This window comes from Mandrillus leucophaeus, unplaced genomic scaffold, assembly GCF_000951045.1.
Source record: "Mandrillus leucophaeus isolate KB7577 unplaced genomic scaffold, Mleu.le_1.0 Scaffold254, whole genome shotgun sequence".
NCBI lineage: Eukaryota > Metazoa > Chordata > Mammalia > Primates > Cercopithecidae > Mandrillus > Mandrillus leucophaeus.
In genome coordinates, this window is record NW_012102632.1 from 1,258,909 (window position 1) to 1,275,569 (window position 16,661).

A 16,661-nucleotide genomic window follows, 5' to 3' on the forward strand; every position below is an offset into this window, starting at 1 on the left:
AGGTGGAGATGGGGTTGGGAGGGAAGTGACTGTGGCTATAAAAAGGTAACTTGAGGGAACCTTGTAATGATGGAAATATTCTATATCCTGGCTGCATCAACATCAGTAATATTCTACTATAATTCTACAAGATGTTACCATTGGGGGAAACTGGATTATACACAGATCTCTCTGTATTGTTTTCTTATGACTTTTGGTGAATCTACCATAATTGCAAAATAAAATGCTTAATTAAAGTAACTATTTAAAAATTGCATTCCATATGCCAGCAAATAGCAGTTCATAAATAGAATTATTAAAAAGATAAGAATTACAATTGTACCAGAAAATAAGGACTGCCTGGGAACTAATCTAATGAAAGATATGTAAGCCCTTGCTGAAGAAAATTATAAAAATTACTGAAATACATTAAATAAGGCCTGAATAATGCAGCAATATATCATGTCTATTTAAATGGTGGGCTTAATAGATGTCAATTCTCTCCCAAATTTATCTACAAATTTAATATAGTATCAAACTTTCAAGTCTTTTTTTTTTAGATTTAAGCTTATCCTTAAATACTTATCAAGAAGCAAAGGGCCTCAAATAAATAAGTGTATCTAAATAAGCACTAGGAAGGAGATACTTTCATACAAGAGAACAATACTTGTTTTAAAATATAATGATTAAGACAATGGCATATTAGCATAAAAATCTTAAAAACTGACCAAATGGAATAGAATAGAGAGCCTAGAAACAACCCCATGTTCATAAAAGGAAACCTGAATTGTGACAAAACTAATACTTTAGATCTGTGGGGAAACTCTTCAACAGAGGGTGCTGGAACAATGGGCTAATTATATGGAAAAAATGATAATGTACCCCTATACTTCACAGACATCAATTCCAGGTAGACTAAAAACATAAATACAAAAGGCAAAACTCTAAGATATTTAGAAGACAACAAAAAGAATAGACATTATAAAATAATGTTTATTACTTTAGGAAATAACAATTTTTAATAAGATACAAAAGCATAAAGTATAAAGGAAAGGATTGATAAATCCCACATTAAAGTTAGGAACTTCTACTTATTAATTAAAAGAGTAAAAATGACAAATTAAAAGCTGGGAGAAAATAGGGAAAACTGGGAAAAGAAGGAAGAAGACCAGCAAGCCAAAAGAAAAATAGAAAAAGGTTTGAATGAGCATATCACACAAAACGTTCTGTAAAATATGAAAAAGCTTTATATATGTACAACATTATTAGTAATCAGGGAAATGCAAGTTACAACTAAAATCAGAAACAATTTCATTGCCCCAAGATTGGAGAAAGTTTAAAATCTGATGTTATCAAGGATTGATGAGGAAGCAAAGGAACAAAGAAACTTACACCTGCTAATGGAAGGGTAGATTGGTATAACCACTTCAGAAAATAATTTGGCATTATCCAGTATAAATGAAAATTCCCATGCCCTTTGACTCACCAGTTCCACACCTAGATTTATACTCTACTGAACTTGCACAGATGCCACTGAAGGTATGTACAAGAATGCCCATAGAAGTACAGTCTCTAATTTAAAGTAGGGGAGGGGCAAGGGGAAATATCTCAAATGTCCACCAATAGTAGAATGGATAAATTGAGTGGCTTTCAAACAATGGAAAACTCTAGAGCAGAGAAAAATCAACGAACTACAACAAAATGAAATAATATGAATGAATTCCTGGAACATAATACTGAATAACAGAAACAAATTTACCAAAGAGGAATCACAGTGCAATTGCATTTATATCATGTTCACAAATAAGAAGAACTGAGACTTCCAGTTCCAGGACAAGATGGTAGAGACTGACTTTCCTCCTCTTTGCTAAATACAACTAAATACCCTGGAAATTATTTAATAGACAACAATATAAGGATTCTGAAAGTCAGAATGAACTGGTTAGGGACCTCAGGACTTGAGAAACAACAATAGGGTGAGTTCCCTGGATTTTCTTTCTATCTACTATCTACCCCAAACTAGAGACTGGAGAAGCCAATAGGCAAAGCCAAAAACAAACAAACAAATAAGACAAGCCTATTGTCTCCAGCCTGGCTAAAACACCAGGAAAGGGGGAAGACCAGCAAAGACCTAGTGGGGAATCCCTGCCTCTGTTCCACAACCAGGGTGCCAAGATGTGGTCTGAAATGTCTACTTTAGCAGCAGCAAAATCCTAGGTTAACTCAGCTCCACTCTATCACTGGGGCACTGGCAAGTGGTCCAGTTCATCTTCAGGGGCAGCATCATTTGAGTGCTTCATTTTTTCTGCTCTCCACCTAGTGGGAAAAGAGGCCCAGGCCCTGCAGGTTTTGTCTGTCCCCAAACCTAAGCAGCAGATGGTCACCCAGAGATACCAGGCAGCCCAGGAGAGGTCTTTTCACCCCAGTCGGCAGAACTGCAGGGATTGAGCAAGAGTACTGGTAGTGCCAGATAAATGAAGCATACCAGAATAGCATTGCAAGGGCTCTGAACACTGAAATGTCATTATAACAAAAGCTCATAAGAGTAGGCCAGAATTACATGCTAATCCTAAACAAAGTGACTGCCTACTAAAACAAAAGATCTAAGTCAGATGAAGAGTCTCCTCACATAATAATCAAAATGTCCAAGATACAATTGAAAGTCACTTATAATGTCAAGAACTGAGAATTCACAAGCAAAATGAGAAAAGACAAACTAAAATAAACCCAAAGAAATCAACACCTAGATACATCATAATTAAACTCCTGAAAACTAAAGACAAAGAAGAAAATTTTTTTAAATAACAAAAAGGTGACACATTACCTATCAAGAAAAAAAAAAAAAAGAACACCAATTCAAATGACAGCAGATTTCACATCTGAAAACATGAAGGTCAGAAGTCAGGACACATTTTTTTAAGCACAAAGAAATTCGTGTCAACCATAAATCCTATATCCATTGAAACTACCCTTCAGGAATGAGGGAAAATAAAGAGATTCTCAGGTAAAAAACAAACAAACAAACAAACCTAAAAGAATTCATTGCTAGCAGGCCTACCCTTAAAAAATGGCTAAAGGAAATTCTTCAAATACAAAGAAAATGATAAAATGTCTGGAACCTTTGGAAAGGAAAGAAGAACAGTAGGATTAGTAAAACTATAAGTAAACATAATAGATCATCTTTTCCTTTATGAGTTTTTTTACTTATATTTTATGATTGGGGCAAAAGTTATAACAACACCTAATGAGGTGTTGGATAGATATAGAGAAAGTACTTAAAACAACAATATTTAAGAAATGAGAAGGGCAAAGGGATCTAAATATAAGTAAGACTTCTACACTTTACTCGAAGTGGCAATATGTCAGTACCAATAGGCTGTGCAACAAGTTATGTGCATATATGGTAATATATACAGCAACCACTATGAAACTATAAAAAACCACCATGAAAAACTATAAGGAGTGATATACTCAAAAGCATAATAAATAAATCAAAGTGGAACTCTTTAAAATGTTCGAGGATTACACAGGATGGCAAAAGAAAATAAATGGAGAAACAAGAAATAAAGGGAACAAACAGGAAATAAAATGACAGACTTAAGTTCTAACATACAAATTATTACTTTAAATATAAATTGCTTAAATATACCAGTTAAAATACAGAGACTAGGCCAGGCGCAGTGGCTCATGCCTGTAATCCCAGCACTTTGGGAGGCTGAGGTGGGTGGATCACGTGGTCAGAAGTTCAAGACCAGCCTGGCCAAGATGGTGAAACCCTGTCTCTACTAAAAATACAAAAATTAGCCAGGTGTGGTGGCAGGTGCCTGTAATCCCAGCTACTCGGAAGGCTGAGGCAGAGAATTGCTTGAACCCGGGAAGCGGAGGTTGCAGTGAGCCAAGATTGCACCACTGCACTCCAGCCTGGGAGACAGAGCAAGACTCCGTCTCAAAATAAATAAATAAATAAAAATAAATAAATAAAATTTTAAAAATAAAATACAGAGACTGGTAGAGTGAATAAAAATTTCTATGACCCAATTATATGCCATCCATAAGAAACTCACTTGAAACATAACAAGTAGGTTGAAAGTAAAAGGATAAAAAATAGACACCATGTAAATGCTGAACAAAAATGAGTGGAACTAAATAATACAACATTCAGATATACAACAGGTATGATAAAGCATAAAGAAAAGTAAGATAATAATATACCCAAAATTAAGTGGTTACCTTAGAGAGGAGTGAGAATGGAAAGGCATCAGGTAGGAACATTCAAATAATCCCAAAGTTAATGGTAACGTTTGTTTCTTAAACTTGATAATTGACACACAGGTGTACAGGGCATCTTTATTTTTTAGAGTGTGTATACATCTTATAAATTCATTTTTATATGCTCGATATTTAATAAAATATTTTGAAGATCTTAAAATAATAAACGATGATACATGTATGTGATGTGTAGAATCTCATGCAGCCTTAAACCTTTCCTTCAGACATTCTTCTAAACTGGGGGTGGAAACACACATTGATACAGTAAATTCCTCCTACCTGCAGCTAGTTGCCATTCTTCAGTGGGAATATATAAGTTTCTTAATTGTTTGTTGTTTCAAGTAGGGTTGGTGGAAATTAAGGGTGCAGGATAAGAGGAGGATCAGAAAAAGCTTTATGGTGGATGTTCCACTGAAGCTGAGCCTTAGAGGATAACTAAGACTTGGGTTCATAAAGATGAGAGTGAGGAAGATATTCCAAGCAGAGAGAGCCACAAGGGCAAAGGCTTAGAAGCAGTAACCAGTGGGTTATATGTGAAGAACAGGGAGAAGCCTACATGGGTTGTAAGGTACAAATGAAGGGCCATATTGAGAAATAGAGTTGGAAAGGTAGATGGTTTACTACTTCTTCCTGGTTTCTTTTTTTTTCTTTTTTTTCTTTTTTCTTTCTTTTTTTCTTTTCTTTTCTTTTTTTTTTTTTTTTTGAGATGGAGTCTCCCTCTGTCACCCAGGCTGGAGTACAATGGTGCAATCTCGGCTCACTGCAACCTCCACTTCCCGAATTCAAGCAATTCTCCCTGCCTCAGCCTCCCAAGTAGCTAGGATTACAGGCGCCCACCACCAGGCCCGGCTAATTTTATGTATTTAGTAGAAACAGGGTTTCGCCATGTTGGCCAGGCTGCTCTCGAACTCCTGACCTCAGATGATCCACCCGACTCAGCCTCCCAAAATGTTGTAATTACAGGCAAGAGCCACCGCGCCCGACCTTATTCTCCTCCTCTTTTCTATCTAACCTCTCTTCACTAACCAAATGATATTCTGCCAGAGCTAATGAAAATCAAAAGGCCAACTCCTAAAGCTAGCTTTCAGGAATAGTACTAAATGTCTTCTGGCAATAGAAACAACAACTAGAAATCACATGGAACTGGGGAGACAGTCAGCAAGTGAAGATTAATCATACCTGTGGGCAGCCCCTCCTTGCTTCCTGCACGTGGACCACCCTTGCCTCCCTGCTCATCCTCCCACATACTCAGGGGATACAGCTGGCTCTGTGGGAGTCCTGGAGCCCCAAGCTTCCCTCTCAGTGGCTGCTCTCAGCATCCACAAGTCGCTCTTCTGTGGCAGGAAGAGGCAGGCAGCCAAAAGATTGGGTTTCCCACTTGCCAAGAAGGCCTAGGCCCCACAGGCTGAGTTGCTCACGGGCAGCAAAGCAAAGGATTTTGTCTGCTGAAGGAAGGACTTGACCACCTTTTCTCCAACCACAGCACATGCCAGAGATTCAGACGACTGATCTGACCTCATCAAATCCTGAGTCATGCTATATGAGTGGTGACACTGTTTGACCAATTACTTTGAATTTTTAAAGCAAGCATGATTTTCTACTCTATGGAGGTCATGCTCATGTGGATAAAGCATTTCACATCTTTTTAGGAAGGCAGCTCTGAAGTGGGGACCTCCCATACTTTTGGTCTCATCTGTTGCTGTCCTTCTTCCTGATCGAGTGCCCTGTAACTCCATATCCCAACCAATGGGAATGCCCAAAGCAATATCCAGTGTAAAGCCGTGTGTTGACTCAGATAAACAAATGCAAGTTTTGGCCATGTGAATAGACTTTCTGCCTTAAGGGTGGTCTCATTATACCCATTTATGCAGCCACTCCTTTCACAGATATTTATAGAGTCATTATTATGTGCCAGTTCCCAGTCTCATTCAGTTCTGTGCTCCACCGTGTCACAAAAAGAGTACCAGCTCCAGAGTGAGTAAACATGGGGTTCCAGGTCTACTTTGTGACCTGTTAACATTCAGCTAGAGAGAAACTGAGAAATGGGAGGCATCCGACTCCATCAGGAGAGCTTGTGCCCCTGATACAATTTAGATGTTTGTCTCCTCCAAATCTTATGCTGAAAGGTGATCCCCAGTGTTGGAGGTGGGGCCTAGTGGGAGGTGTTTGGGTCATTGGGGTAGATTCCTCATGAATGGCTTTGTGCTCTTTTTGCGGTCATGAGTTCACATGAGATCTGGTTGTTAAAAAGAGTCTGGGACCCCCGCTCCTCTCGCTCCCTCTCTTGCCATGTGACACAACTGCTCTCCCTTCCTCTTCTATCATGAGTAAAAGCTTCCCGAGGCCTCAACAGAAGCCGAGTAGATGCTGGTCCCATACTTGTATAGCTTGCAGAATGGTAAGCCAAATAAACCTCTTTTCTTTAAAAATTATCCAGTCTCAGGTGTTCCTTTATAGAAATGCAAAATGGACTAATACAGCCCCCAACCTCATCTTTTCTCTGGGTCGGTGCTATCCATAGATAATTACACCACTGGTATGCACAGTTCAAGGCTGGAGGGGTGCCAGGGTAGCTGTTTACTGGGCATGGGGGCAGTGATTAGAGAACTACAGGTGTTCACATACATGCATCTGTGGTCCCTAGTGGTGACGAACAGTGCTGAGAGTGGTACAAGAAAGAGGATCCTAGCTGGCAGCCAGAGCCATGAAATGACTCTTCCTACACTATCACCTTCCAGTGTAAAACTCTGAGGAGTCCAAGAAGTCAGTTGAACTTGGCCATCCAAGTTCTTGCAAAGGTATATTTGTCAAGGTAGGAAGGTAGAAGGTATATTTTTAATATATTTTACCTTGACTTATAACTTTTTAGATACTTCATATTTAGATCTCATTTGTACTTTCACTCCAGGGCCTACCTGTATTAGAGGCAGCCTGCTGCAGGCAGAAAGGAAGTGATCTTACTGAGAAACACATAAATGCAGGAAGGAATGAAAAGTAATGAAAAAGGTAAACATGTAAATTAATGTACATGAATATTGACTCTATAGAATAATAATGATATAGTCTGGAGTTTAAATATATGTAGAATTAAAATGCATGACAATAATACCAAAAAGTGGGCAAGTATAAATGGAGTTGTGTGTCCTAAGGTTTTAGCATTATTTGAGAACTAATAAAAAGTACAAATTTATATAAGACTAATATATTGAGTGTATATTGTATATTTTAATGATTAAAAAGGTAAAAAAAATTATAGCTAACAAGCTAATCATAGGGAAAATGGAAGAGTAAAAATTATGTTAGTACAAAAGAGGGCAAGAAGAGAGAGAAAACAGAATATAAAACACTTGAGACAATTAGACACCAAATAATAAGAGAGTACGCACAAATCTAAACACATCTGAAATGATATTAAATGTAAATAGTTTGACTACAATTATAAAGACAAAGATTGAAGGAAGAACAACATAATTATATGATGCTTGCCTGTGATATACATGTTAAATATGGGAACACAGATTGAAGATAAAGGAGGAAAAAGATATACCATGCAAGCACTCACCAAAAGATAGTGGTGAAGCTATACTAGTATCAGAAAATTTTTCAGAAAAAAATCAGCACTAGTCAAAAGAATATTTCAAAATTTTAAGAGCATTCATCAACCAAGAAAACATTAAAAAGTTATAAAGGTCTATGCACATAAAGTATAACTTCAAAATACGTAAGGCAAAAACCGCCAGAACTAAAAGGAGAAACAGACAAATCTACAATAATAATGAGAGGCTTTAACATGTTTCTTTCAGTACATAATTGAAAGCTGGAACTGATAAAGTTAAAAAAGATTGAGAAAATAGCTAACAACCTATTCATAGGAGAAATAGGTAGACAAATATCTTCTCTATTTGTCTATTCACTCAAATTCATGGTTATTGTGGAATTTGACCTAATAGACAAATATAGAAGGTGGCACTCACCAAATATATATGTATATACAGATATGTATGTACACACATACACAGACATATATATATACATATTTGTGTGTGTATGTATGTGTGTATATATGTATATATATTCTCAACAAATTTCCAGAGATTAAAATCATTCACAATACATTCTCTTCTTTAACTATGGAACAATTAATCTAGGACTCAATCAAGACACACAAACACACACACACAGAGAAAGAGAAGACATATGTATCAATATTAGGAATGAAAAATGAACATCACTATGGTTTTTACCAATGCCTAAAAAATAACAAGTATACACACACATGCAAATCAATGTAAGCAAAGCTGAGAAAATGTGAGTAACATTAATGGTTTGTATCAAAATCAATATGCTGGTTATGCTACTGTACTAGAATTATGCAAAATGTTACTTTTGGGGAAAACTGGAAAAAGGTACACAGGATCTTTCTATTATTCTTTGCAACTTTATGTAAATCTACAACTATCTCAAAATTTGAGTAAAAATATAGGATTTTTATTAACAACTTCATGCTAATAAATTTGGAAATTCAGATGAAACAAATTCTCAGAATAAAAATGCATCTTACCAAAACTGATATCCAAAGAAGCTGAAAATTTATATAGTCCTATTTCTACTAAATAAATACAATGATAATTTAAAACCTTTCCAAAAAGAAATCTCTAGTCCCATATGGCTCATAGGTGAATTCTTCAACCATTTTAAAAATCTATAGCACCAATGTAAGTCAAAGTATTCCAGAAAATGGAAAAGAGAAAGTATTTCCTAACTCGTTTCACGAGGTCAAAATACCCATAGTTTGAAAACCAGACCAAAACATTACCAGAAAGGAAATTTTTAGGTTATCTCTCTCATAAACACAGGTGGCAACAATTACTAACAAAATATTAGCATATCAAATTCAGAGTTATATTAAAAGGACAATACATCATAGCTAAATTGAGTTTATTCCAGCAAAGTTGTTTCAACATTCAAAAAAGTCAATTGGTGCAATTCACTCCATTAACAAGTAAAGTATAAAACTCCATATGAGCATCTCAACAAATGCAGAAAAAAATCATCTCACAAAATTCAACAATTCATTTTAGGGGTGAGGGTAGGGGGCAAAATAAAACCTCTGCCAACTGTGAACAGAGGAAACTTCCTTAATCCAATGAAGGGTAGCTACAAAAAAACTACAGCAAACATCATACATACTGACATAATAATAATGAAACTTTTCCCTTGAGATTAGGAATGAGACAAGGATGCCTGTTATCACCACTTCTATTCGACATTGCACTGTAGGCCCTAACCTGTAAAATAAAGGGGAAAAAAGTACAAAAATTGGAAGGGGAGAAATAGAGTTCTGCTTATTCAAAAATGGTAGGTAATGATTGGGTATGCTGAAAAATAAACAACAACAAAAAATATCCAGTCAAACTTTGCAGAAATATATCATGTAAAGGGATTGGAATATTAAGTACTGTAAAGATGTCAGTCTTCTTCAGATTGATCTGTAAAGCCAACGCAATTTCAATAATTCCAACGGAAAAACCAAGTCTAGTTTTAAGAACAAATGTGGAGGACTTACTGACCAAATATCATAAAGCTTATTAGAAAGCTTCAGTAAATGGAACTGTGCAAAAATAGGAAAAATAAAAGACTAATAGATCAGAATAGCGAAACCATAAATAGACCTATACATATTTGATCCTTGACTTATAAAAGAGATGACACTGCTATGCAGTGGGGTGAGGACAGGATTTCCAAAAAATGGTGTTGACTTCTTTGGATATTCATGTAGGAGAAAAGTTAGCAGCTAACTCACAACATATACAAAAATTTACTTAATGTGAATTAAAGATCCAAATGTGAAAGATAAAACAACGAAGCTTCTAGAAAAAACATGAAAAAATATCTTTATGACCTTGGGGTAGGCTGAGCAGGGTGACTCACTCTTGTAATTCCAGCACTGTGGGAGGCCAAGGTGAGTGGATTGCTTGAGTGCAGAAGTTCGAGACCAGCCTGCGCAATATGGTGAAACCCCACCTCTACAAAAAATACAAATATTAGCCAGACATGGTGGCTTGCGCCTGTTGTCCCAACTACTCAGGAGGCTGAAACAGGAGATCACTTGAGCCTGGGAGGTTGAGGTTGTGGTGAGCCCATGTTCATGCCATTGCATCCCAGCCTGGATGATAAAGCAAGACTCTGTTTTAAGAGACAGAGAGAGAGAGAGAGAGAGAGAGAGAGACCCACGTTGGGGTAATCTCCCCTCCTTTCCCTCCCCTTCCCTGCCCTCCTCTCCTCTCCCTTCCTGCCTGCCTGCTTGCCTTCCTTTTTTCAGAGACAAGGTATTGTTATGTTATGTTGCTATGTTATGTTATTGTTATGTTATGTTATATTGTTATGTTGCCCAGGCTGGTCTCAAAACCTCCTTGGGTTCAAGAAATCCACCTACCTCAGCCTCCCAAAATTCTGGGATTACAGGCGTGAGCCACTGTGCCCAGCCAGAAAATGATTTATTTGTGAATCTGGGGCCAGGTTTGACTTCTGAGATGTAGGAGTGATCCCTCTCACTCCTACCTCCAGCTTTCTCTCCTCTTCCTCCACTGTCTCCCTTTGCATTTTCACCTCCATCTTCACCTGCACCCCCCATGCTCTGATGCCCTTTAACTCTCCAGGAAATCCTACCTTTGTCCACCACCCATGTATACTGAGCCTCCTGGAGGAGTGGACAGGAGATAGCTTGACCAGAGCTCATTTGCTCATTTCTAAGATTGCTTAGATTTCACAGAAGTCTTAGCTGGACCCATTCCTTCTAGGGAAGCTCCATAATGAAGGGTGTAAATCCTACTATTGTGGAATGTTCTAGGGAAATGAGAGGTAACCTAGAAGTCTCTTTGTAGGATATAATTCTTCCACTACTCATTCTCTGGATGAGTCCTTTCCTTAAGAAAACTGAGCAAGGAATGCCATTCAGGTTGGGGAAGACACAAGGGACAGGATTAACTATGCTTACACCTGCCCCCTTCTCCAGACTGCAAGTTTCCTGAGGGTATAATATCAAATCTATTTCTTTATCTCCAGAGGATAGCACATACCAGGTGCCTGCCAATGTCTGAAAAAAGAGAAAGAAATAAGGAAACAAGGAGAAGGAAGAGAGGAAAGAGGAGAGGGAGAGTTTGAGCTTTCATTCCCTCCAACTGAGCTGCCTTCCATTTGGCCTTAACATCCTACTTAAAGGGCATTTAAAAATACTCTTCCCATTTGAAAATAGACAGGGGCTGGAGTAGCCAGTGAGTCCCTGTATTCCCTCTTTCAAAGTTCTAAGTCGGATAAATTGTATTTGTTTTTGTTTGTTAACTTAGGAAGGCTGCCTTTTGACCTTCTTCCATTTGAATTCATCTTCTGGGGTCTAGAAGCTCCCCCAGAGCAAAAAGCCCTAATCAGTACTTTAATGCACAATACAGATTCAAATGCATAATTAGTTTGAATTCTTCATGTCCATGCCCCACTTTGGCACATCCTGGGGCATTAATTCACCCAGTCTTGTCTGGGCCAAATACAACCCATCCAATAAGGCTTTAAAAAAAAAAAAAGTTGGCTGTTTATATAACTTCCTCTTCTTTAATTTTTATATTAGGCGTTTCCAGAGGAGAGGCTAACGTCACAGAGCCTCATTCCAGATGTTGTTTTGAAATCAGTGTAACCATGGCATTGCTGGAACCTGCAGAGTTCATCTGGGCCAACTGAGTCACGTCTGGGTGCAGGGCCACTCTGGCGAGCAGAGGCAGGGAGGGAGGCAGTCAGGGCATGGACTAAAGTGTCCCTGCGAGAAGGGAGAAGTGAGTGGGCTATTGAGTACTCTGAGCTTCTCCAGAAAGGATATGAGGAGACCTGCTGTCGCCTTTGACCTTGCTGACCTGGCACCTTTGATCGCAGGACTTGCTTAGACAAATGAAACCCTCCCTTGCTTAGAATTCACTCTTGGATCTTTAAGGATCACTTGTGCTCCTTAAAAAAAAGAACAAGAGATCTCAGGTTCTGAATTGGACAATGACCCTCTCTGTTGTCCCAGTTCATCCCTGCCTCAAACTTGACTTCACCGTGCTCATCACCTCTTCCGCCACCCCCAGCAAATTCTTCTAAGCCCCTGTGAGCTCCTGCAAGCCCATATCCCTCTGCCCATTCCCACCTCTTACCACCATCCACACTGGTTTCCTGGAATATCCTGCTTTCAACAGCCACCTCCCCCAGGACGCCCCTCCCCACACTGTCTGCCCTCTCCAGTGTACCCATGATTTCCCTGACATGTCTGTGCCTGCACTTTAGCCACATCAGAAATAAGAATGATCTGGTTTGTCCCTGTCTCCATCATTATCCTCTAAGCACCATCAACTATAACTCTTGCACACTGTCTAGCACACTGAAGGGACTCCATAAATGTGATTGAATTCATTGAGTGCTTAATTCCTCAGAATTAGTGCCCTCATGCTAAAATAGAGATAATAATCATCATAATATCTATCAAGCAATTACTGTGTGCACTGTTCTGTTTTAGGTGAATTTTCTCATGTAAGTGCCTATAATATTATCCTTATAAAATCCATATGAGATATATACTATTTTTAACATTCTCCATTTAACAGGTGAGAAAACTGAGGCACAGAGAGGTAAAGCGGATTGTCTAGGATTACACAGCTAGTCACTGAGAAACAACCTAGGCAGTCAGATTAATGAGCCCACCCCACTAACCCCTGTGCCATATTGCCCTTCAGAAATAGTAATACTGCTATTATTATATTAGTATATGTATATTTGATAATATGCATCATTAACATATTCTACTACCTTCCTCCCAAGGTTTGGGGGAAAGGAAGACAATGAGATAAGAGTTGTGAAAACATTTTTTAAACCAAAATACGGACCGGGTGTGGTGGCTCATGCCAGTAATCCAAGCACTTTGGGAGGCCAATGCGGGCAGATCACTTGAGGTCAGGAGTTTGAAACCAGCTCAGCCAACATGGTGAAACCCCATCTCTACTAAAAATATTTTTAAAAATTAGCTGGGCATAGTGGCAGGCTCCTGTAGTCCCAGCTACTCTGGAGGATGAGGCAGGAGAATCGCTTGAATCCAGGAGGCAGAGGTTGCAGTGAGCTGAGATCGCGCCACTGCACTCTAGCCTGGGTGACAGAGCAAGACTCCGTCTCAAAAAAAAAAAAAAAGTGGTGCACATGTGAATCACAAAGAGATGAAAAAGTGAAGTTTGTTCTTTCCCCTGCCCAGGTCCCTCCCCATGCCCACTGCTTCCCCGTGTCATCTAGCCATTCCCAAGTATCTGGTCTCCTGCCGTGGAATAGGTACAAGGACAGAGTGACAGACGTGCTCACCTGTGCCCAGAGGCCCCAGCATAAGCATTCAGACTTCTCCTCTCCTGTCTTGGCAGACGCATGTCCCTTCACCTGGAATTCTCTCCCATCCACCCCTGCTTAATATAATTGCGCACCCTTAAGAGCACAACTCACCATTTTCCTGACCATTTTTCCAGCCTCTCCTGTTTTGCAGGTTGGGACAGGGCACCTCCTTCCACTACTACCCCCAGGTGCTCAAGCTGAAACTTCTACCCCCAGGTGCTCAGGCTGAAACTTGCAGTTGAAGTTTACTTCTCTCATTCTTTCACATGCTACATCCTTGCATCAACAAATCCCTACCTTGGCCATTCTCAGTGCCTCTACCCACACCACCTCAGTCCAAGTCACATCATTTCTGGCCTGGGTTATTGCTGCAGTCCCCGCAACTGGTTTCACTCCATTCTCCACTCAGTAGTCAGAGTGCTCCTTTTAAAGCACCAATCTGAGCATGTCACTTTCCTACTCAAAATCCTCCAATGGCTTCCCATCCTTCGTAGAATAAAATTCCAAGTCCTTGCCACAGCCCTTGTTCCAGTCCCTGGCTGCCACCTCAACTTGGTCTTCTACCATCCTCCTCTTTCCTCTTTACCCCAGGCATACTGGTCTCCTTGATGCTCCCAAGCACATTCTTGCTTCCTGTCTTTGCACATGCTGTTCCCACTGCCTGGAATGCCCTTCCCCAGGTGGTCATGTGACACACCCCTCCACTTCATTCAGGTCCTTGCCAAAATGTCACATCTTTAGGGAAGGCTTTGTGATTACCTTTTCAAAAAAAAAAAAGCAGTAACCCCTCCTCATCACTCTCTATCCCCTTATCCTGCTTAATATTTCTTCATAGTCCTTCAGTATTTAATATAATATTATATATCAAGTTGTTATTATCTATCTGTATCCCCAAATCAGAATAAAAGTTGCAACAGGGCAAGGACTGGGTCTGTTTTGCTCACTCCCATGCCTGGCTTAAGTATGTACTGAATGAAGGAAGGAATGACAGCACCCCCAGAGACGTGCTCCCTTTTTCCTTTGAGCCTCCCACAGCCCTCCTACACCCATCTTGTACTGTATTTTTTACTCTATTTTAAGTAAGTTATTTCAGGGCAGAGACTGGACCCCCACCGTGCCTTGCAGATAATAGGTGACCAGGAAATACTTATGATATTAAATGGAAGCATGTGAATAATCCATTCTAGAATTCTGCTGAGGTCTTGAAATAATTTTTGAATTTCATTTAGGTAAGCGCTAATCTAGATACTTTCATAATGTCACTAATAAATTTGACTCTCAGTTGGTGGATTGGATTTTTTCACATCATTAATGGCAGCCTGGGAGCCTGGTGAGCCTCCCCCAAACCCACTGGGCTGCTGGCTTCTCCTTCTACCCTATTAAGTGAGTGCAGGACATATCAATAGAAGTCATATCATGGGTTACAGAGCACACTGGGCTGGGTGAGGCCCTTAAGGATGCTGTGCAATCCTTAAGGCCCTTAACAGAAATGTTGTTCATTATGTATATTAAATAGTGATTTCCCTCCTGAAGAAGGCAAGCTGTACAGACATGACAGACCCCTTTCAAAGGTACTAGAATGCCTTCCCTATTTATATTCATAGCCTGGCAGTAGGCTATAGGAGAAATGTCTCTACATTGGCTCATCACTGAGTTGGCAGCACTGACCCCATGGTTCAGGGCCATTTGGACCCTTGAGAAATCTCACCTTTCACAGAAGGCACAGCACTTGATAGGGAATAGTTTGACATCAAAATCTTTTAATCAGTCTAGATTTCTGCTATTCTGCAATCTCCATCTCATTATGATGACAAAAATTGAAATATGATATAACAGAAAGGAGAACATTCTGAATTCTGGCAGGTCCCCAAACACTGCTTATTTCCTGCTCCCTTATTGATGGCTACACTTGCCACCTTCAGCATCTACACCTATGTTGAAAATGGGAGCGGGCACCTGGAAAATGTTCACAGTCAGCATTCAGGGAACAAACTCACTCATCTGGCACCCCTTACCTTGCTTGCCAAAAGGCCTCCTCATCTGCCCAGGCCCTGTAAGTCTGTTTCTACAAGTCTACAAGAAAGATGTGATTTGACCTGCCTATGGTATGTTCTATAGTACCTGTCTAGAGATGAGAGCTTCCCAGTGTATTGACTACCGCATCTGGCATTTTCCATCAGGGATCTAGGCTCAGTTTACCTTAGAGTGAAATAGTGCTTCCCTGAACCTCTCAAGCAAGAGTGTTAACTGAGCCTGATTCACTCCCATGCTCATTGTTATAGTTCCAGTGGGCCCTACCTCAACTTTTTCCTTGCTCTCTTTCAGAATTACAACTCTGCAGCTTCCTGATTTTTGAATAAATGGATTCAAAGACTTTAATTCACAGCACCAGAAACCAACTGCAAGCTCTTTCAGGCCTGCAAAGCCCAGGCATACCTTCATGAAGAATATCCTCCTACAGGTCTTGCCTCGATCATTCCCAGCTACTTGGATTTGAGCAGCCTCAGAGGCCAGTGCTAGATCAGGAATGCTGCTGGGCCCAGCCTCCGATGTGTCTGCCAGCTGCGCAGATGAGTGGAAAATTCCCTCCTTGCCCTGGGCCAAGGAAATCTCAAAGGGATCAGGATATTTCTCATCAGGGCTAGAGCCATCGTCACTGGTCTTAGCATTACAGAGCATCAGGGACCTGGAGATGGACCGAAATTTTGTGGATTTTCTGCTCTTTCCCGTGCGGCTGTGTGACTCCATCCTCAAAGAGGAAGTGAAGCTGCCTTTCTTCCTTTCCTGGTCTCTGGCCCTTGGTTGACGGGTGGCCACTGGACAGGGCTTAGCTGCCACTTCATGAGTCCCTAGAGGAAAGAGGAAATGGGAAGAAGCAATGTGACTTGCTGCTGACAAGTGGAGCTGCACGAGTCCTGGATCTGAGCCACAGGTTCTTGGTGCCCATGAAGCAGGACAGATGGGCAGATCATCCTTTAAGATCACTGGCCCTTCCAGTGTGCCAGCCAAATGGGGCTCAG

The 16,661-nt window shown here is 40.0% G+C and overlaps 1 protein-coding gene across 2 annotated transcripts in view; it reads right to left on the reverse strand.

The window, feature by feature from the left end:
- The window catches only part of IL16 (interleukin 16), a 129,466-nt gene that overhangs the window by 71,849 nt on the left and 40,956 nt on the right, over positions 1-16,661 (reverse strand). For both annotated transcript variants that reach the window (XM_011983684.1, XM_011983685.1), the window contains exon 2: positions 16,078-16,490. In XM_011983684.1, the coding sequence (XP_011839074.1) occupies positions 16,078-16,490 (413 nt within the window). The remainder of the gene's footprint in view (positions 1-16,077; positions 16,491-16,661) is intronic.